We start from the raw sequence: 16,839 nt of genomic DNA on the forward strand, positions 1-16,839 counted from the left end.
CTATTTACTTATATTAATTTATTCTGATTGAGCCATATTATTATTTTATATTGCAATATATTACATTATCGACTTATTGCATGCAATAAAAATTTTGACAAGTTATCATTAAATTACCTATAAAAAATACTATATATAATCGATATTTTTGTAGAATAATTTTTCATCAAAGAAATTCTTGGACAAGATGACGTGATACCTTACATTTTTATAGATCACATTTGCCATGGATAAACAGACAATTTTTATTATATAGATTACGACGCGAGATCGTACATTTTACCACACAGTTGCAGCGACCTAACCGGTAAATCAACATTGAAATACCAGGTCTTACATAAACAGGCGAATCATAACACATGAAGTTATGATTCTCGATAACATGGTAATAACACGTACGATTAATTAATCACGCAAGTCTGAAGTATCTACAAATGAGCTATAAATTAAATTGATTTCTGCTTGTCGATCAATGAATTTCCGAATCACAAGACTGCATCTCGATCAACAGATATATCCTTTTTGCTTAATAAAATAATATTTTTAAAAATATTGAAAAGAGGAAATTGTATAAAAAATGTCACGCTATTAAACATTCTATCGAGCTTTTCTTTCAGAATTAATAAAAAGATTTTATTTTATTTTTTAAATATAAAAGTTAATTTTAAAAATTACTTGCCATTAGCTTAATGGCATGTGTACAATATGTTACATGTATGTTGCACTTTTGTAAAGTATAATTAAAGAGATAATTAAAATGTATTGTATTGTATATATAGTCATACATGTATTGTCATCACAAATATGATCCTTTAATTCTCGAGATAGACAGGGATACGGCTGAGGACGTGGGACCGTTTGCGGCCCCTCTCTAGTATCTGCCTCGGTCTCGGTTCGCCGACTGTCCTTTATTTATTAACGCAATTAAAGAAACAGAGTGTCGACCGTCTGCAGCCGGCTTTATTCTTTGCCGATGCCGCGACCGAAGAGAGAAAGGGTATCGCTCTACGTGGAGGAGAACGGTGGGAGGGAGAGGAGCGGGTAGAAAGGGTTGTCGAAGCCTGGTTAGCCAATAAGTACCCGCGTGTTCCTCAGAACTTCAGAAAACGCCGACGTTTTAATCGACGACTTGTGACTCTCGATACCGTTTTCGCAATCGCGTCCACCCTTGGTCCTTAGACAGCAAAATATTTTCAGGATAATATATATATATATATACATATATATGTATATATACAGAGTGAACCAGAGTAGTTGAACCAGTTTTTTGCCATATGAAAAATTATCAATCACATCTAATTATCGACTTTGCGATACCGATCGGATGCGTGGATAACATTGTGCAAACTGCTGGTTTGAATGCGAAAACAGGCATATTTGACGAGTTGTAAAAATGGGTAATTTTATTTTTATTATACGAAAATATTAAAAATGCACTTTTTTCTCAATGCGCTCAGATCAGCAATATGCACGATGTATCCACGCATCTGATATGTATCGCTAAGTCGATAATTAGGTGTGAGGTCGATAATTTTCTCATAGGCTAAAGAACTGGTTCAACTACATACACATACAATGTACAATATACATATAATTGAAATATTGACTTCTGATTATACCACTCTGTTAAAATAATTAATTACATTATTAATTTCTTCATATAAAAATAATCAAAGGGTATTTAAAAGTACTTTCGAATTATTTAATCACATTTTTATATACTCTCTCTCTCTCTCTCTAAATTTATTTAATTAGGTAAGTATATGTATAAGATATATAACTTCTCTCAATTTGTACACAATCCTCAAAATAACTCTTATCTTTTTACGCAAAACAATTTCTGTTTGTTTCAAACCGGAACCCACCGTATTTTTTCAAGCCAATTACTCGAATTCCTTTTTAATCCCGAGAGTAACTCTTTTCTCTTTCCATCTCTTTTCTTCCATTGAGCCATCCCTTCTTCTCTTTCCCTCTTTGTTTTCTCGGCGTGCGCGTTTTAGGCTCAAAGTCGCGTTCGGTCCTTGTACGTACGTTACCCGGCATTCCGCGGCTAAAACTGTCTCCCGCGATGTCGCCTCTCCATGCTCCACGCTCCCCGCCTTCCTTTCCCTCACAATGTCTTTCCTCAGCGCTCCTCCACCATCCCTCTTTTCCCAGAGCAGAAGCTCTTAATTTACCATTCGTACGAGCGCGGTTAGAGCGGGAAGTTAGAGCGCAAGCAGAAGAGAGGGAACGATGAGCGAGGAAAGAGGGTGAGAGGAAAGTGGTGAGGCGTAACAATTAGGTCGTGTTGTCTTGAATTCTAAGCAGGCTACTGAACTGATCCTCGGCGCACTGTGGTCGGGATAAATGCGGCCTTAAACGACACCGATATAGACGAGCTTGCCGATCGCTTGCCAAACCCGCTCGCGTGCTGACAATCTTCCCTTCGTCCTCCCCTGCGGTCGAGGTGTTCCTTCTGCTCTTTTCTCCTTACTGGCTTGCCCTGCCCTGCTCGCGATTTAAGTCGGCGCGAGTACGAGCGAGCTACAATTGTCACGAGGCTTGTTAGCCTTGTCGCCGCCTAATGGCGTACTTTATTACTCACTTCGAAAACATTTCGTTGTCGAAACGTTTCGACTTCATTGAGATTGAAAAATAGATGGACCACAAAATTCGAGCATCACGATTGATACCATGAATAAAGTGAATTCCAATCCATTTAGAATTCAAAACAATTATATTTCAAATTCTTGAATAATTGTACATACACTCTAAAAAATATGGGCGTGGATTTAACACCATGCCGATGTTTATATAATTTTTACTGTATTAGCATTGACATAAACACCAACATGATATGGATTTAATCATCCTTGTTTAAATACTGTCAATACTGACATAATGTTAAATTCACACTATGTTGAAATTTATATGCCAACACCAACACAGTGAGAATTATATTTAACCTCTACAGTGTTAAATCTACATCGATATTTCTTAAAACGTTTGTATTTTTTAACTAAGTTATTTTTCTCTAAATAAATAGAGAAAGATAAGCATATTTGGCATCTTACCCTTTAATTTATCGTGTGCGAGGGCCCTTTGAAAGTGTTCCTCCACTTCTGACGCCGCGTCGCCTCGATAATGCGTAAACACGACGCAATTCGCGTTAACGTACTGCGCTCTGCTCTCGCCATCGTCGGAGTCCTCGGTCGTACCGGCACCCACGCCTGCGAGCCGGTGTATTAATACGCAGGTGTTCACGTGACGATACACACGTTGCTGTAAACCGAGACAATTAATCGTCTCACCGTCTGTCGATCTGTCGTCGTCCAACGTTCGCGAGGGTTGCGAGGTGGTGGTTGCGAGGGGTGGTCGCGGTTGCGGCGTTGGCCTTGGGGACGCAGGACTCGGCGCGGACCCTACGGAACCTGCACTGCTCGGCTGACCTTGAGGGACGCTTCCGCCGGCGCCGCAAAGCTCGATACCGGCTGCTTCCAAAGACCTTTGATGCACATTCAGCTGTAATAACAAGCAATTAGTCTCGTATGCAACATCGTTGATGTTTAGAGTCTTATTATTCTAGAGATTTTAAACGTCAAATCTACGATTTTTATGTCCAATTGTAAGAACGTTTCTGGATTACATTACGCGCGTATATAAAATTAAAAATTATATATTTAATAAAGATTCTGCTGACTTTTAGGCGACGTGACTTAATAAATAATGGAGCCTTAGATCACGCAATGTCTTTTAGTTTTCGAATTGCCCAGAAAGAACAATTTTGCTGAAATATTTGGAAATTTAATTAGATACAGATCTGGAAAAATAATGTTGCTCCATTAAAATAATTACGTAGAAAACTCAAGTATGATAAACAATACTACAAAATGTTTTGACATTCTAGCGACCAGTTTGAGTATCCTACATAATTATTTTAATGATCCAATAAAATTATTCTCAGATCTATTTATATTTTTAGATATTTCAGCGAAATCTCTTTCTTGTATACTATACTTAATCTTCCGAAGCTACAGTGGCTTTATTGAATCAATTTTATTCTTTATATTACATCTGCGAATTTGAATTATTATTATTAAAACAAACTTAGAATTCATTCTCTTTTACGGATCATTTGAAATTAATTAATGTCTTTTAGCCACCATAAATTAAATAAGCCTCACGAATCCAGCGTCAATATATCGAATTTTTAAATTGATAATAACAAGAATTTTATTAATTTATAATATTAATTGAAAAACAGATTGACAAAATTATTGTCAAATTATATGTTGGCTGAAAATTTTTGAGCTACTATATATAATATGTACGAGTATATGTTGCGACATTTTTTTCTTAAATATTTATAAACTTGCTTTTAAATATCTACCTTCTTACAAACATAGATTGTAAACTTTTATCATTATATTTCTATTAATAACTTTTATTTTACTGATTTCACTCTGTAAAAGAGTGCTGTCTTCTTTTTTGTAAAATGCAGCGGTTGATGACAAGAGTAAAATAAAAATGATTAATTAAAGTGAATGAACTCTCATGAAAGATTTTTCATTGAGAAGAATCGTAATTGCTTTTGTGCGAACATTGCACACGATCGTGCTGTTTACCGATTAACACATTAATGATACCAGTTAACCAGCTATTCCTTAGCACTTTGCGAATCGTAACGATTATCAGTTAACCAGTTTAATTGGTCGATTGATGTATAGTTCATATGGCGCATGATCTTTATGATAAATCACGAGCGTTATGATAAATCAAACATAAAACATTAAAGAATAAAAGCGAAGAAAAACACTGGGAAATCCCCTTAAATTCCAGATCTTGAATTCCAAGAAATTAAAGACTGTTATAGGATAATTTGAAATTTTCAAATTATCCTATAACAGTCTTTCGCGTTCCAAACGTTTCTTCAATTCTATTCTAACTTTCGATTTTTTTTCAATTATAAACACTTTAATAGGAAAAATGTTTTGTCTTATGAACCAAAATTTTTCCATAACAAAAAAAATTTGATTGAGAAATGTACCGAACAAACCTTTTTCATTAAAATGTAATGAATAAAATATTGTAATTTTATACACCTAAATTGTTTATTTGGCGTAAAAAAATATTTTTGTTATTTACAAAGCAGAAAAATATATTTTATAGGAGCAACAAAGTTTTTTATTATCTAAATCTTTGGCTATTGTTAAAAAATAAACAGTTTTGGTGGAAGCACTAAATTCTTTTTCTGTGTTCAAAAACAAGTATCCCAGATAATTGAAAAAGATGTCCATAATAGGTCCAAAATTGGATGTGTTCGGACATCTTATGGACGTACAAAGTTGTGACAAATGTACATCCATAGACGTCCATAGGATGTTCGACGGACATAATTTGGACTTCCTATGGACGCCCCAATATCCAGAAACGGATATCCAATGGACATACAATGGACGTCAATTGGATATCCGTTTCTGGAGATTGGGACGTCCATAGGAAGTCCAAATTATGTCCGTCGAACATCCTATGGACGTCCATGGATGTACATTTGTCACAACTTTGTACGTCCATAAGATGTCCGAACACATCCAATTTTGGACCTATTATGGACATCTTTTTCAATTGAAGACCTTGCTGCAATATTAGTAATCACGTACTATATGATAATACGTGTTTATTGGAATATATGCTATACCATCCTCTGACTGTCTTATTTATTTTCTCCGTTTTCACCAAATGTGAATTAGTCCAATATTGCAGTAAGTGTGTCTTCAATTTTAAATTTGATTAAAAATATTTAAAAATATTGGGTGTTTCATAAAAATAAAAATTACAATTTTTTGGAATTAACTAATTTTATTTGGGTAATATTATTAATATGATATTATATAAGATATATAAAAAGTATGTTATTCAATACTTGTTGGTTCTTGGTTCGATAAATAATACGAATATAATAAAAATATAAAGAAAAATATTTAGTAAAAGTAAAATCCAAATTCGGACATCCATAGGATGTTTTGAATAGGATATTCGTATGACGGACATCCCAAGGACGTCCATTTTATGTCCATGGACGTGCGGACTTAAAATGGACGTCCTTGGGATGTCCAGTGCTATCTGGGTATATTTACGCCTATGAAAATATTCTTGTTCGATCAAATTTTGGTAAGTATAGTGATACAATAACAGAATATTCTGTATACATAATGTTGACTCGTACAATCGTTGTTCTAGATTTTCGACGTATTTCTCAATCACCTTCTATCCTTTAAAACGTTAACACCCTTGTCGTCGATCGACAAAATTCTCGAGCGGCAAATCGTGTGAGCCAAGGAGAAGCGTGGCCGACGATTGCATTGCTCGCGTGGCGCAGTGATCGTGATGATGGGACGACAAGAGAAATACGAGCGCGTAAATACCGGCGCATTTTAACGGCGATAGTCGGGATTTTCCGCGTGACATCGGGGCCATGCGTTTTCTCGCGCGCTATAAAGAGAATGTCGACGACGGGAACAGCGGACGGCCCATTGACTTCCACGTTGTCCACGCGCCAGAATTCGACACCGTAGTGCTCCATTAATCCAACCCTTTCGGTCGTCACACGATCTTTTTGTAGCAATCATCAATGATGATTATTAGATAATATGAAAATAATTCGATTTCTTAGACAACTTTCTTTAGTAAAAATAAGAATTTTAATTGTAAAGACACTTATTACTAAAAAATTAAAAACCATATTAAATTTGAACGTTTAAATAGATATCATCCAAATCTCGTCTGTCATTTAATTTTAATCATTAAATGACTACACGAAAAGAATAAGTTTTAAAGTAATCTAACCATTTAGCTAGATACGGATCGGAAAATAATTTTGGAAAATAATTGTGGAGTATTAAAATAATTATGTAAGAATCTCAAACATGATTATAAAAAGTTTTGACATTCTATCATTCTTGATTAATTCAAACATTCTATGATGTAATTGTTTGAAGGTCTAACAAAATTATTTTCAGATTGATATTTATTAAATTTTTAGATACTTCAGCAAAACCGTCTTTTCCTACAACGAACATTTACTTATAAGATACATGCATATTATCGTTTAGAGTTGCCCAGCAGTGATTTTATTAAGATATATTTCTTAGTTCCTCGATTTTGCGGGAGTAAAAATGCGTGTCGATGTCCAACAAATCACTGCGAATGGTGCTTTCCCTGCCTACCGGTCGGTGAAGAACGACGAGCCAAGCGTTTCGTTCGCTACCCCGCCTAACCAATTACGTGCATGCATCAGCGGTGCACGGAAATAAGCTGACGGTGATGTATGCACCAGTCGACGGAAGGATGCGCGGGTATGAGGGCAGAGGAGACACGATGAAGAGGAGGAAAAAGACGAACGACTACGCCCGCGAGAGATGCTATCGTTATCTACGCCAATAAACTCGGGTCCGGTCGTTTCATGGTGCAGTGCATCACCGCCATGATGCACAAAGTGATGACGAGCGATGACCTGGAGGTAGGCGTCGTCGAATGAAGGTATATCCGCTTGTCATCATGGCTTTGCAACTGTTGATTGGTAGGCGGTTCGCGATGAAAACCGGAGGAGCTTTAAGCTCGGCGCAACACACCTATACATACCGTCTTGTAGCAACTTGTGCGGTTTGCTTTGCGCTATTACAAACTACCATCTTGAGAACTATGCGCTTGTGTAATTATTAAAATAGCACACGCAAATAGCTCTGTTTAAATTGATAATATAGTACGTGAATATAAATTGAAGAATCTATATATGAGTAATTAGGATTTACTAATTAAGCTACTGAAAATTCCAAAATTAATAGTTCTTCAAATTGATGATCAAATTTAATTTGGTGAGATTATTATTTTATTTTGATTATTGCAAGTCCGAAAATCGGACGCAATCATATGTCTGAAGTAAATGTATTTAATTAAAAAATAAATTACACATAGAATTATTATTTCAACACATGTATAACTTTGACCACGTAATTAGAGCTTCTTCATATTTAGTTGATCTAAAGTCAATAGTTTCTATTTTATCACATTTGGAACTTTGCTTGATTCTAAAGAGATATATTTTGGCAAAAAAATAAAATAAAAAATTGTGAAAAATCTAAGAATACCAACGAGAAAGACAACTGTAGAAAAACTGGAAGATTATCTTTCAATAATTTATCAGAGACTGTAACTATTTTTTATTTAACGCCATCGATGCCCGTTCGATTGCGCCGTGCGAAATTCGCCGCTCTCGCGGGGTCGAGAGCGCGTATAGGAGATTAAATCAAGGAGCAAGCGGGTCTTCCATAGATTACCACGGTGGAACATCCAGCGCCGGTTGGCCGCACGACAATGTGGTAATTAATTGAAGCAAGACCGTCCCCGACAGCCTCTCTTCCTCTTTTGCTTTTTCTCCGTTCGCTTCACAGCCAACGAGCAGCTCTAGCCAAGAGAGCTGCTCGCGGCCTTTCAAAGCATTCCAAAGCGCGAGTCCGCCCGTTCCTCTCCACGGCCACCGCTCGCTCGCTTCTTCTTCTTCTTGCCTCCTCCCGCCCGTCCACCCGCCTGCTCGTCCGTCTCGCCCTTCCTGCCGGCGCGCGGTGTCGAGTCATTTCACGAAAGACCCGAGACCGCATCTTTATTTCTTTCCCTTTTGTCTTATAGATCTCTACAAGGACTATAATATATCGTATGCATCTTAGCTACCACAGATCGTAACTTTTGATCCTTATAGGCTTATTGGCCTTCTATTGGAGAGTCTTTAAATTTAATCAGATTCATTGAAATGAATTTCATAATGCCGATAATGCGATAGCAAACAAGGAGTTTCTTTGGGAAAAATATCAATTTTACATTGTGGATTAGCTCATTTTATATTAGTCGAATTTTTGAGGTTTGACATTGAACTGAATTTCTTGTTTACTGTATATGTATTATACAATTCAGTTCAAAATGAACTTTAAATATAGAGAGAAGGCTCTGATAGAAGGCCAATAAATCTAGAATAAAAATTACGATCTGTGGTAGATAAGATCCATACGATATATTGTAGCCCTTGTAGAGTTTACTCCGTTCCATTTACTCTGTTTTTATAAAATGTAAGTTAACCTACTGTTGCAGCAAACCCTTCAATTATAATAAAATGTATCATATGGATTTTTTTCCATTCTGAACGAAAGTGATCAAAATAAAAGAAAGAAGAAAAAAGAAATAGACAATAAAAAAATATTCCAGTCTAGCTAAGAAGAAATTTTGTCCCGTTAATTTACACATACAGTATTCGAATCTAAAAGTTCTTTATACAATTGAGATCCTGCAAAATTTGGTTCCTTTACATTTGAATTATCTTAATCATCAATTTATTAATTTCCAAGTTTGACAGGTGTTAGGTGTTCGATTCCCACGGACTCTTCGCGTTTTTAAATCTGACGTCACATTGGCGCAAACTGACACTATTTATCGCCTTGTATGAACAGCCAGCAGCACGCCAAAGAGGGTAACGAGCGGAGTAACCCTTTAGTCAAACCTGGACCGCGCGTACGCGTTTGCATTTATATCGCGAGTTGGCGATATTACTCATCGTGTATCTTCGCGCGTTTGCGACGGAGCGCATTAAGCGGATACCGACGCGCGATTCTTTCTTACGGCGGAATACCTTTATCAGCGGGTGGCGCACCGTTTACTCATTTGTGGACGTCTGGTAGCACTTAACTGTTATTATGAAGCAGAGTCCAGTGGGAGATAAAGCGGGTAGTACACGCTAAAGCGAACGATTAGCTGGAACTGCGAGGCAGGAATAGCGAGCTGACGAACGAGGAAAGGAAGAAAAGCAGAAGAAGGAACATAGAAAATTCCCGTGGAGTCTGGGAAACGATATTGGACATTTGAAACAATTGGTGCTTAATGAACACAACTAATAGCGAACGCGGTCTTGCAATACTCTAAATTAGTGCACTAAATTTGTGCGCTATATTATACTAAAAGCTCTATACATAAAATTAGCACAGTTAATGTAAAGGTCTATAAATATTTTAAACAATTAAATACTCAATAATAATGATATTGTCACATTATTTAATAGAATATACGTGTATTATTTTATTGTCAAAGTTGATTATATTATGTCTGCATTTAAATACTTTAAGCGGCGTCTACAATAAGATTTTAAGACGTAAATCTTAAGCCCTAAATCATAAGAAATTGACAAATGACAATCAAATGTGAGGAAAATAGTCGACTAAATAATTGATCATTTCTTATGGCTAGCATAAGATTTACGTCTTAAAATCTCATTATAGATGCCGCTTTATATAAAGCAACCGCTTCTTATGCACCTTTAAAGTGCACTAATCCAATATAGTACGAGTGATCGAATTCATTATATCCAGCATTCAAAAAGCGCGTTCAAGAAATTTAATCTTAACCCTCAACTACATGTCTCGTTTTAGAGTCTTAATTTACATGTCTGGCTCCGAGTCACCCACGGCGTCTTTGACTAGCTCTGTAATTATCGCAAATCTTAATAGAAAATAAAGTAATAATAAGGCTCAATATGTATAAAACAATATAAATATTAAAAGGGCATAGAACCAGAGTATTCAAACGAACAAATTTAATTAAAATAATAATATTACGAACGTTTCGACTCCGATCGGGTCATTTTCAATGTACATAAAAATATATCATAAATAACATTACATTGTTATATTTGTAAAATCTTTAAAAAATGAATAAATTAATTGTAACATATCCTGATGTCAAGAGCATAATCTTGTCATTAATATGAAAAGTGTAAGTTGTCCAATTTAGATTTTGTCGAGGTTGCAAGTAAAAATATATATAGGAAAAGATTTATGCAAAATGTGAATCCTAAAGTTATATATAAAGAACACCTGTCATAATATGTAACAAAAAGTTTTTTACCTCGTCAGTTAATATCATAAATCCCGTGATATATTATTTTATTTCGTTTTATAAGTTTAACCTATTTTGCACTTATTTACGCGAAGTGACCACTCTTCAATCACGTCAAGTAATGTAATGTACAGGCAGAATGTCGAGAGAAGACAGGAACTGTGACAAATTTAAGAAATGGAAAGGGAATGAATCATATTAGTATACGTGTCGGGCAATGACTCCGTATCGTTTTGTCTGTTTATACCGTGTGTTTGTTTCTTAATGTGGACCATCTCAGAAATTAATCGTTTTTTGTAAGAAAAAGTTCTACATCTAATATTTTTATGTGTCTTCTCTCGACATTCTGCCTGTACATTACATTACTTGACATGATTAAGAGTGGTCGCGTAAATAAGTGCAAAATAGGTTAAACTTATAAAACGAAATAAAATAATATATCACGGGATTTATGATATTAACTGACGAGGTAAAAAACTTTTTGTTACATATTATGACAGGTGTTCTTTATATATAACTTTAGGATTCACATTTTGCATAAATCTTTTCCTAGATATATTTTTACTTGCAACCTCGACAAAATATAACTTACACATTTCATATTAATGACAAGATTATGTTTTCGACATCAGAATATGTTACAATTAATTTATTCATTTTTTAAGATTTTACAAATGTAAAAGTTATTTATGATATTGGACAATTTACACTTTTTATATAAATGATAAGTTTATGCTTGCGACACACATTATGATATGTTATAATTAATTTATTCATTTTTTAAAGATCTTACAAATGTAACCGTTATTTATGATATATTTTTATGTACATTGAAAATGACCCGATCGGAGTCGAAACGTTTGTAATATTATTATTTTAATTAAATTTTTTCGTTTGAATACTAGTTCTATGCCCTTTTAATATTTATATTGCTTAATAGAAAATACCTATATATTTTTTTTTAATGAAATGCCAGAATGTATAGAATCGAAATATCAAAATATAAAAAAGTTTTGATAATAATTGAAAAAGTTATACCAAAAAATACTAAAGAATAATTTGTGAAAAGAGTGCAATAATCAGTTTTTTCAAAAAATCAGATCTTTATGATAAAAAAAGATGCAAATAAAAATAAGTAGTATTTTGAAAAGAAAACATAAACTTTAAGAAAGAATACGTTATACTGATTCATTCCAAAAAATATAATTATTTGCGCGATTGAAGTGGGGACATTTTTATACATGCTCGGACAAATAATATCAGAGGTTTGGTATTTTCGTCTTAAAAAAAATACAATAAAAATATTTTATATTAAATATATAATGATTTCGACATTATATATTTACTCACGATTTTATAACTCCGAGAAAATAGAGCGATTTTTTTCATCAAGACGCCTTTCTCGCAAAAATGCTTTTTTGACAATGAATGTATGTTTTAATTGTAAGAAAACAACATATATACTTGACTACAACACTAATAAACAGGCATTTACTAAAAACAAATTTTCACATTCGGCAAAAATTTATTGAATTTACATTTGATGGGTCCAAGTCATGCGAGCCAAACTTTTATTGCATCGCAATTAGCGTCAAGAGTTTTGACTCGAGACAACAACCAAACAATTGCATCACGGCGATTGACAGAGAAAGAGGTTCCAAGTTTTTTTACTCTCTTTCACTTCAACTCTGCACTATTAAACATATAAAAATAGCGGCCGACTAAAATTTTCACCCGGGTCCAAATGGCCCACTCATGTAATTGAGGGTTAATCGTGAATCTGGTGAATTCAGACATTTTCTTCAATTACGTTATGAAAAATGTTTATAGCAAATATTTTCCTAAACTTTACATAATTTTAATTTAAATAATCTTATTCCTCGAATTTTAATCTTCAAAATGAAGAAAATATTCAATTATGTTAATTTTACGTAAAGAAATATTAATTTCAAGTACACTGGACTTGTGAATATTAATGAAGAAAATTTCGGAGCGGGAATAGGGTTAAAGTACCATTTAAAATTAGATTAAAGTATTACAAATGTACAAGTCAAAAAATATAAAACATAAAAAATTGAATATCCAAAGAATCTATATATCATGCATAGAATGTATATCCCAGATAGTTAACTATTAGAATCAAAAGGGACAAATTGCTGGTAACCGAAGCGATAACGCAATGACTTTTTCTCGTTACTTTCATCAATGCGTCTTTAAGATCCACCGCAGTGACGATCGATCAAACCAGGAATCCCAAGCATCTAGCGACATGGCGTTTATCGCGAGTTGCATTTGCAACCGTAGAAACGTAGAGAACACCACGGTGATGAAAAGAAGGTTGCCCAAAGTATCGTAGTGAGGAGGCGTTACACGCGTTTCTACATTATCTCCGTGAATGATCGGCTGGCATTTTTCTCATTCGCGTAAAGTACTAATTGAGACGATGGCTAAGTTCTCGGTAGAATCCACTCAGGTTGACACGTTCACCATCTTCACCGACGTAACATTAGCTGATAATGAGTGTCCGTGAGAGTTGGTATAAATCGTTCAATTAATTAGTACGAGGCGTAAGTAAGATTAAAATGAGACGTTAGGCCCTGGTTGGAATCCGGCTCTATTTATCGGCTTTACGATTTTATGCCATCGGGCGAAATTCATATATAGTGGACTCATTCGAAAGGCGTTGGAATTCCCGTACAATATTTTCCATGTAAATCCGGGACATTTTTTTTACTTATCATAATATCTGTTGCAATTCAATTAATCTTTCCCATCAAATATCTACAATTTACACACACACACAATTTATAGAATATAGTAAATATTAAAAGAATTAACAAGACAACTGAAATCAATGAAGTCTGAAATAAAAATTGAATCGTTAGAGAAATGAGATTCCTATTAATGTCTTAAATTTTAATTAAATCTTTAAAACAAATGTATCTTTTTTAAAGAGAACGTTGAGAAAGGCACAATAATGTTAGGAATTGCATAGTAGAATCGATATATAATGACGTCTAGCACGATCTCGTTGTAATTTGTCGGCAAGATCGCGGCATCGTCCACCTGGCGAAGCCGCTAATGAACTAAGCTTAAAAGCGAAGGCAACCCGTTCGCTCAGCGTGGCTTATCGATAGACGCGATCCCCGCAGCCGGACTCCTCTCATCTTCGCGAAGATAGGAGAATCGCGTCGATGAATGGCCGTGTCCAGCAAACAAATTGCAAGATACGCCACGGCCGCATGGCAGCTTGTTACCGGCTTCCCTACTCCGCACCCTTCATCTTGCCCTATATCCCCTTCGCCTGGAATAATCTCTTTCAGTCCTTTTGGATTACCGTCCCTTTTTCTCGATCAAGGGTTCGATCGACAGTATAAAATACGGGAAGTTAAAATTCTACGAATCTTAGATGCTTTATAAATCGTGTAAGAAAAAATACATGGAATAAACAGTTTCAATACCTATCTAAAAATTTAGCTATAGATACAGACCCGAAAATAATTTGAACTATCCAAATTTAATTAAATAGAATGCTTGAAGCAAGTTGCTTGAGTATTAAAACTTTTTGTAACATTATTGCTTATCATGTGTGAATTTCCTACATAATTATTTTAATAGTTTACAAAATTATTTTTATGTCTGTATATACATATATTTAGCTACGTTTTTAGATTCTCAAACCTGTATTTTTCATCTGTTCTTTCTTACACGATTTTAGAAATAAAATTGTTCTTTCCACGTAGATATCTAAAAATTCAAAGGGATCTCTAACAATATAAGACTATGAACTTTACAACGTTAGATTTTAACTATAAATATCGGAAATATCATTTAATACAAAAGATATTTAAAATTCTAGAAATGGACACTCATTTTCAGTTTCAAATAATAAAATATCTGAGGCCAAAACATCTAAGGACATTGGAGGATGTTAACGAAATGACGCTGAAGAGTGCAGCAAATTTCACGGTAACAGCAGGTCGCAGCTGGGTGTAAATATCGCGTTTTTATTGGACAACGTGCTCGACTGCAAACTTTCAATAACCTGGCGAGGTACATAGTAATAAGCTGGTAATGGTCCTGGTCGGCGAGAGTATAAACCCAAGGACGCTGCGGTAGGTAGCCGTCGTTATTGGACACCGTATCGGATCAGACCTGATAAGAAAGCGCTAAAAGCGCTTCGCGTTGCCGCCGCATCTCGGAACCTTCTCACCGTTTCTGGTATCTTCTTTTTTCTTACCGGAGGTCGACCTTCGACTCTGTGTTACTCACGTTTTTATCTATCCCGGAATCACGACGCAGCAGCTGAAAGCGGTTCTTAAACGAGAGCTTTTAAGCGAAGTCGTATGAACGAGAACATATCCATTAATCATCATTGTCCTACAACTTTTAGATAACGTTTAACTTTGATTCAATTAAAATAAAGTATAATAAATCTTGTCTTAGCATTTTATATGAGGGATTCCCAAAGTGTGGGTTATGCGACCGACTGATGAGTCGATTTTTTATGAATAGCAAAAATTTTCTGAATGTTAAAGCACTGAATGTTAAATTAGCTTTATTAATTCATGTAATTGTACAAATTTGCACACGCGCACCATAACTTTACATAAAATTAGATATTCAACAATAGTAAGAATTAAAACTAAATTTCAAGATAAATTACAATTTTCAAACTTCTTGCGTCTGAAAATGAATCGCATCGATGTCGACGTCAAAACTGTTATCAATTATAGAAATACAGGAAACAAGCACATTCTTCACACATATATTTCATTATATATTTGAGAAATAGATTTATAAAATTATATTTAATAAAAATTTAAAAAATAGAAGGAATAAATTAGTACGGATAAAATGGTACAGACTCACAAAAAATCAGTTTTCCTTCTTTACCTCGCTTTTTCATATTTATTAATTACAGCTAGATCGTGGATGTTTGGTGTTTTAAAAAGTCGCAATTTCTTATGAAAGATAATTAAGCGCGAATTTTCTTCTTGCATTTATATATTTTTTTAAATGACAATAATTGACGGCAGCTCGATATAACTCTGTTTTTAGAAAAATAAGAGTAGTTTTAAATGTAGTTTTCGTTTAGAAGTAAACCATAGCGTAGTAAGATTCTGAAAAACATTGATAAATTACGACTATTCGCGGATAATAAACTTGCAAGCTACTAAGATGTAACCGTTCAGATTTCACGAATAATTCTCGTCGATCGTGTCGGCACTCGTGTTTTTCTGATTCATTATAGCGGCAAGTGAGCCGGCACGGAGATCGAAGAACGCGATCCACGGCTACGCGGCTCGATTAATATTGAACGCCCGACGACGATGACGACGGCGCGAGGCTACTACCAATCGACCGATCCTAACTTTTCTCGCATAACTCGGAAACTTCTTCGTCGCATGCTGCAGATCAATCATTTTTTTCCGTGCATCCCATTACCCCCGATGCAAAGATATCGAGGACGCTCGCTTGACTTCGTCTTGACATATCAAGGTCTCTTGTTGCGAAAAATCAAGAATTCTCTGTGTTAATAACTGACTAATGGTAAACATTATCCTTGTACTCTCGGTACTTATAATATGATATCACAAGAATAAACTATAGTTTAATCTTGATACCACGAAAGATAGAATCAATGAAAAGTGATCAGAGTCTAATAAACTTCAGAATACATATTGTGTGTGGCTATCGAATTCTTCTAAAACGTTTTCTCTTTAAGAAAAAACGTTACAACAATTTTTGTTTCGTAAGATCTGAAAAGATACCTAAGGTACTTTCCAGCAAGAGACACAAATGACACAGTAATCCAGTGAGTCATTATATCCTCGTTGTTTGCTAATATTAAGTAAAGATGAAATGATTCATTGTGTTATACTGTGTTTCTCGCTAGAAAGCACTATACATATGTGTCTT

The 16,839-nt window shown here is 34.8% G+C and overlaps 1 protein-coding gene across 6 annotated transcripts in view; it reads right to left on the minus strand.

Moving 5' to 3' along the window:
* Window positions 1-16,839, minus strand: part of vg (transcription factor vestigial) — a 69,036-nt gene that overhangs the window by 14,157 nt on the left and 38,040 nt on the right. For 4 of the 6 annotated variants that reach the window (XR_001940247.1, XM_018511903.1, XM_018511904.1 and 1 more), the window contains exon 3: window positions 3,057-3,504. Coding sequence is in view for 5 of the 6 variants with exons in the window: in XM_018511903.1 (XP_018367405.1) it covers window positions 3,057-3,504 (448 nt within the window). In the remaining variant the exon portion in view is untranslated. The remainder of the gene's footprint in view (window positions 1-3,056; window positions 3,505-16,839) is intronic. The other 2 variants (XM_018511905.1, XM_018511907.1) reach the window with 1 other exon arrangement.

The sequence above is a fragment of the Trachymyrmex cornetzi genome, unplaced genomic scaffold, assembly GCF_001594075.2.
Source record: "Trachymyrmex cornetzi isolate Tcor2-1 unplaced genomic scaffold, Tcor1.1 scaffold388, whole genome shotgun sequence".
Lineage (NCBI taxonomy): Eukaryota > Metazoa > Arthropoda > Insecta > Hymenoptera > Formicidae > Trachymyrmex > Trachymyrmex cornetzi.